The 6000-nt window shown below is 41.2% G+C and overlaps 1 protein-coding gene across 1 annotated transcript in view; it reads right to left on the minus strand.

Annotated features, from left to right (window-relative positions):
* The window catches only part of DDC (dopa decarboxylase), a 148895-nt gene that overhangs the window by 63004 nt on the left and 79891 nt on the right, over nucleotides 1-6000 (minus strand). The window contains exon 6 of the mRNA XM_007943951.1: nucleotides 1307-1373. Coding sequence (XP_007942142.1) covers nucleotides 1307-1373 — 67 coding nt within the window. The remainder of the gene's footprint in view (nucleotides 1-1306; nucleotides 1374-6000) is intronic.

Below are 6000 nucleotides of genomic sequence, written 5' to 3' on the forward strand. Positions count from 1 at the left end.
AGATGGCAAAAATGAAGCTGCAAAACAGGTATACAGCTCTAAGTGGTGGATCTGGGCATTGCCATAGCTTCTCTGCCACCAATGCCATGGCAAGCTCATGTCAGCATGCTGCTGACCCTAGGGATTGGAGTTTATGGCTGGCAAGAAAGAGACCTCTCCTTTAAGCACAGTCCACAGGATATAATTTGGTTTGGAGAGGTGAGAACATGCTTGGCTTTTGGATCAACTGCTGAGCATTGTATGCAAACTCTGCACAAGGCCACAGACACAGGCTAAGAGCCATATGGCCTTCACTTAACACCTGGGTCTTCCCAGTGGTGAGTAGCTGGTATGTGGGAATAATCAGCTCCACACTCACTCACTCACCAGAGTGCCTAAATGCTCCCATTTCAAGAGCAACACAGAGAGCGGGAGCTTATTGAGTCCAGGTCCTTGCCCTTATGAATTCCTCCTTTCACAGAAACCCCTCCAGGGCCTCCTGAGTCCCCAGACCCACCTGCGAAAGGTGAAACTTTAGAAACACAGTAAGTTACTTGTTCAGTTTCACCTTCTGAAACACAGAAGAATTCTAGTCTCTGAGAAAACCTAAGTGCTTTTATTGAGGGAGGGACGAACTGAGACTGATCTAGTAAAACATTTGAAGTGACAGATGATCTTTTGAAGAAATCTATTTTTATCGTGTTGATTCATTTAATTTCTTTAGGTAATTCTAAAAAGGCTAAAAAGAAAAGCTCAGAAGACTAAATTCAGGAATGGATAATTTCTACTACATGAAAATGAGGGTACTAACTCTATAGTTAGAAAAAGTTTATTTTTCTTAGTATAGTGAACATATCTTTGCAATATCATGTCACTGTTATATTGCTGGAAAAGTTTTTTTTTAAATAAATAGTGTGGTCATGTAGTTAAGCTCAGCAGTCCCTGTCAGGGTGCAAATGGATAAAGTGCTGAGCTGCTAGTGGAAAAGTTGGAAGTCTCAGTCCTTGGAAGAGAGGGCCTGGTGATCTACTTCTGAAAAATCAGTCAAACCCTCTGAAGCACAATTCTTCTCTGACATACAAGGTCACCATGAGTCAGAGTTGATAGTAAAAAAAAAAAAAAAAAAAAAGCTTACCTCCTCTCCAATTTACCCGAATTCCTAGTTTGTAGAGCTCAAACTAATGAGGTTTCTGTTACCACCAAAACAAAACAAGTTTGTCAAACCATCATGATATTAATTTAATGAGGAGGAGAGCCCAAAAAGGAAAGCCTACTAAATTCCGCATATGAGAAAATTTTCCAAAAGAAAAGGTAATTGGATACTTACAAATAGGACCCACTTCTAATAGATTGTCAAATGAGCAGCAAGATGTGGTTCCTAGTGTAGCAACCACCTGCAGAGTAAAAAGGAGACACACTTTTAATCCCTTTGTATAGCTGTAATCTCCCCACACACCATCACTGCCCCGTTGCTCAATGAGCATCTTCTTCTTCTTCTTCTTTAATTTTTATTGTCACTTGGGTGAAAGTTCACAGAGCAAATTCATTTTCCAAACAGCAGTTCATATGCATTTTGTTTCATGACATTGACTCTAATTCCCCACAATGTAACAGCTCTCTTCCCTCTTACTCCCTGTAGTTACCTCTTCCTTATGTCCTTCTTTGCTATGCGTTCCTGCTCCCTGAGCTACCTCCCTGTGCACACGCTGCCTTTCTGTTCTCCCATGATTGATCACTGTAAGACGTATATCTACCTAATGTAAATATCCATCCTATATGCCTGTCTGGGAGCTCTGGTAGCGTAGTGCCTAAGGCACTTGACTGCTAACCAGAAGGCTGGCGGTTCAAACCCACCAGCCACTCCTCGGAAGGAAGATGGGGCAATCTACTTCCATAGTGACACTGCCTCGGAAACCCAAGGAGGGGTCTCTATGACTCAGGTCCTACTCGACGGCATGTAAGAACAAGAACAACAACAACATATGCCTGTCTATTGTTTGGCTGGAAGACACAGGAATGAGTTCAGTTCCAGACCTGAAGGGTAACTAGGGGCCATAGTCTTGGAGGTCTTGCCAGGCTCTATCAGACCAGTAAACCTGGTCTCTCTCTCTCTCTCTCTTTTTTTAAATCATTTTGAGTTTTGTTGCACATTGTTCTCCCATCAATGATCAATGAAAATCTTCTTAATGGAGATGTAAGTCTTTTTATGCACATTTAATCTTTAGATGAAAAGCATCAGAACAGGTTAAGAGAAACAGGTTTTCAGACAGAAACTCAGCTCTAAGGTTACAAACATGCATTTGTAAGAGATTTCCCACCATTTCTCAGAGCATAAATGTAGCACTTGACCACATCATCTACACCAGCTATTCCTCTATTCTATTTTATTAATTCTAAGCATATATATTGTCAGAAGGGACCAGTCCCTAGAGAAGGAGATCATTCTTGGTAAAGTAGAAAGTCAGTGAAAAAGGGGAAGGCCCTCAATGAGAGGGACTGATACAGTGGTTGCAACAACAAGCTCAAGCATAGCAAAGATTGTGAGGATGATGCAGAACTGGGCAATGTTTTGTTCTGTTGTACATAAGTTCGCTATGAGTTGAAACTGACTTGATGGCAACGAACAACAACAACATATATATTGAATATAAGTGTGGTGTAGTAAATTACCTGGTATGGTTTTTCTAGCCATAAGTTTTTGGAAACTCCATGGTGGAATTTGCTGTGAGCAACTGAGGAGCTCCTGATTGTAAAAGTTATCCACCTGGGGTATTTCTGTTTGGAGTGGCCCAAAGCAATGTTCTGGGAGGTTCCCACTCTCTCTCAGGTGTTTAGAATTCTGATGTTATGATTGGTTGGTTTGGCCACTCTGCAGGGCTCAAAAAGAGGCCTCCTAGAGGCAGAGGTCTCTCTGACTGCTGGCTAAGGATGTGCTGCTGAAAGAGACACGGTCTCCTGAGACACGCGCTGCTGGGAAAGAGACGCAAGAGACACGCATTGCTGAGTGAGACACCGAGGGACATGCACTACGGGGACAGAGACTGTGAGAGACTGTTGGCTGAGAGATGGCGGGCTGAGAGAGACTGAGCGTTTTGCCTGAACTTGAATTGTAGCCTGGTGCTACCCTAATAAACCCCATCATCTATGAGTTCTGTGTGGCCACTGCAGTGAATTATCGAACCCAGCAGAAAGGTGGTGAGTGCTGTGGGAGGAACGGTTGGTGTCACAGTTGGTGAAAGGGCTGAAGGGAGGCAGCATGTCTGGCCTCATAGGAATAGGCCTTGGGCTACTGATAGTGATTCTGTTTTCCTCTTGTGCAATTAGAGGAGGTCAGAAGATGTGGCCTCCTTGCCCTTTTTGCAATAAGTTTAGGCTTCCTACTCTAGAATAGGAAGTTTGGTTGCTTTTACTTAGGTTAGGGTGTATGTGTGCAGCATAGAGAGCAAGCACATCAGAAATCACATGTATTCCAGCAAGGCTCTATTGCACAAATACTTCTGGAATGCATCTTTTAGAACAGCCTTCAAAATTAACTAAGATCTACACCAAGATTTTGACCAAGAATATCACTCAATAGCTTTGCTCTCCTGCCTTTCTCTCTATGAAAAATATTATTTCCTAAAATTAAGTTGATGGCACATAACAACAACAACAGAATTAAGTTAATCCTCAAAGGAGTAAATTTGTTCTTGTAAGGAGAGAAATGAGAAAGCACTACTGACTTCTAAAGTAATTCTTCCGAAAGAATGTTGAAAGCTATTGGTCACACAACTATAAAATGTGGGCCAGAATTCATCAGGCCTCTCTAGTTCCTGAAGCACCCTGTGGTGCAACAGAATCCTGTGCACATCAGACTCCCATGGGTCTGCCTCACCCACCAAACCAGATGCTCTTGAATCTAGCCTTTGTGTCTTATTTCTCTTTGCATTGCTAAGAACTTGCACTTTGCTACACATAGAAGAGGTGCTAAAAAGTATTGTTGAACAACAAATATGAACCCCTTTGTAAATACAATACTGAGTTGTTAATGAAAGCAAATATGGGTATAGGGACGGATAGATGGGTGAACAAGCTAAACAATTATGTATGTCTAAATGGAGAGTGTATCCAAGATCATATACAGGGTTGGCAGAAAATGGGCCTCTCGAAGAGTATGAAGGGATGGACACTGGGAGGAGGTAACTATGGGGAGGAAGTGGGAGGGGAGCTGCTGCATTGTAAATTTTGGTCAATGACATGAGACAAAGTATATGTGAACTGCTGTATGAAAAGTGAATTTACTCTGTAAATCTTCACCCAAATCCTAATAAAAAAAAAAAAAAAAAGTATTGTTGAATTGAAACTCTCCAAATGATCATGAATGTCTTTCAAAAGGCATAGCATCTTTACAAAACCAAAGAATATAATTGATTTACTGATGCACTGCCTGGATAATGAGATTTCTCCTGAGATGTAGTAAGAGCATAAAAGTTAATTCAATTTGTGCAATCTTTATTGAGCCCCCACTGAGATTTCAGCAATGCTATGTGCCTGAGAATAGAGATGGAGAGGTCAGAAATCCACAGAAACTCATTCAAGGCCTTTGGACTGTTTCACCCATGACAGCCTGTATTTGACCTGAACACTAAATCTGACTCTCAGAATCAAAGTGCTCTTGCCAAGATACTCTTGTGTCTGCTTTATGGATGGCCCTAGCCGGGGAGAGGTACCTTGGACTGCTTCTCAGAGAGACAGAGCCTGCCCAGAGCCTAAAGATGTTCCATAGCCTGTCTCAGGAAGTGGCCCCAAAGCTGGTCCCAGTAAGACTTCTATCATGGGACATGCTCAAAGCAAACTCAGTTCTCCAGGACCTGTCAGCACAACAGCGGCAACATTGAAGCCATGTGCTTTGGGCAAGAAGACTTGGATTGGAGATCCAGCTCTGGTTGCATTAGCACCTTTGGGATTCTGTTTCCCCATTTATGAGATAGATGTGTTGGGCGTAAGATCTACTAGTCAATAAGGCCCCAGTAGGCTTGGATGTAACACACCTCCACATCTCCCTTGATGCGCAAGCCTCCTTCTCTTCTCACCTCTTTCTGCACATGCTTACCCTGTTACAGTGCCAAGCATTCTCTCCATTGGATTTATCATTTAATGAGAATTCAAATCAGTGTGCTATTTTTCTCTAGATTTTGCACTTTAACTGGATATATACTGAATAGTGGGAACTCTGGTAGCATAGTGGCTAAGGCACTTGACTGCTAACCAGAAGGCTGGCGGTTCAAACCCACCAGCCACTCCTAGGAAGGAAGATGGGGCAATCTACTTCTGTAGTGATAATGCCTTGGAAACCCAAGGAGGGGTTGCTATGAGTCGGGTCCGACTCAATGGCACATAACAACAACAACAACAACATACTCAATAGTAAAATGCTTTGTCCATGCTTTTAAAAAATCATAAAATTATGAAGCTAAAAAAGCTGCAGGATCATACTACCATCCTTATAATTTATTTTCTTAATTTTCAAAAAGTCTCTTAGGAATGGCATATCTGTAATTCAGTACTTTCTTCAGTTTCATTTCAAGATCATTTTCTCCTGTTAAATTCTAATTAAACTAAATGCAATAACTTCTGTTTTTAAAATTATATATAAATTAAAAAATTCATATTTTTTCTATCAATCTGTTCATTTATTATGTGTGCATGGAAGAGTGCCTAGAATTATTTTCACCAGATATTAGTACTGCTTATTTCTTGACATGTGATTCTGGTTAACATAAACCTTTATTCTTAGATTTATGTGTAATTACTGATTCTTTTTTATTGAGGACATGAAACATTTTTATCCAAATAATCAAATCCTCGCTTTCCTGGTTGTAGCACCAGTTAAGACTAATAATAGGTGACATTTCCTGAGTGCTTATTCTATGTGATGCTGAATGTTGAGAGTGTATATTTATTGTTTATTATTTATCATACATAACCAGAAGGCTGGCGGTTCAAACCCACCAGCCACTCCTCGGAAGGAAGGTTGGGCAA

This window comes from Orycteropus afer, unplaced genomic scaffold, assembly GCF_000298275.1.
Source record: "Orycteropus afer afer isolate SDZICR_OR568_19922 unplaced genomic scaffold, OryAfe1.0 scaffold00115, whole genome shotgun sequence".
In the NCBI taxonomy this organism is placed as follows: Eukaryota; Metazoa; Chordata; class Mammalia; order Tubulidentata; family Orycteropodidae; genus Orycteropus; species Orycteropus afer.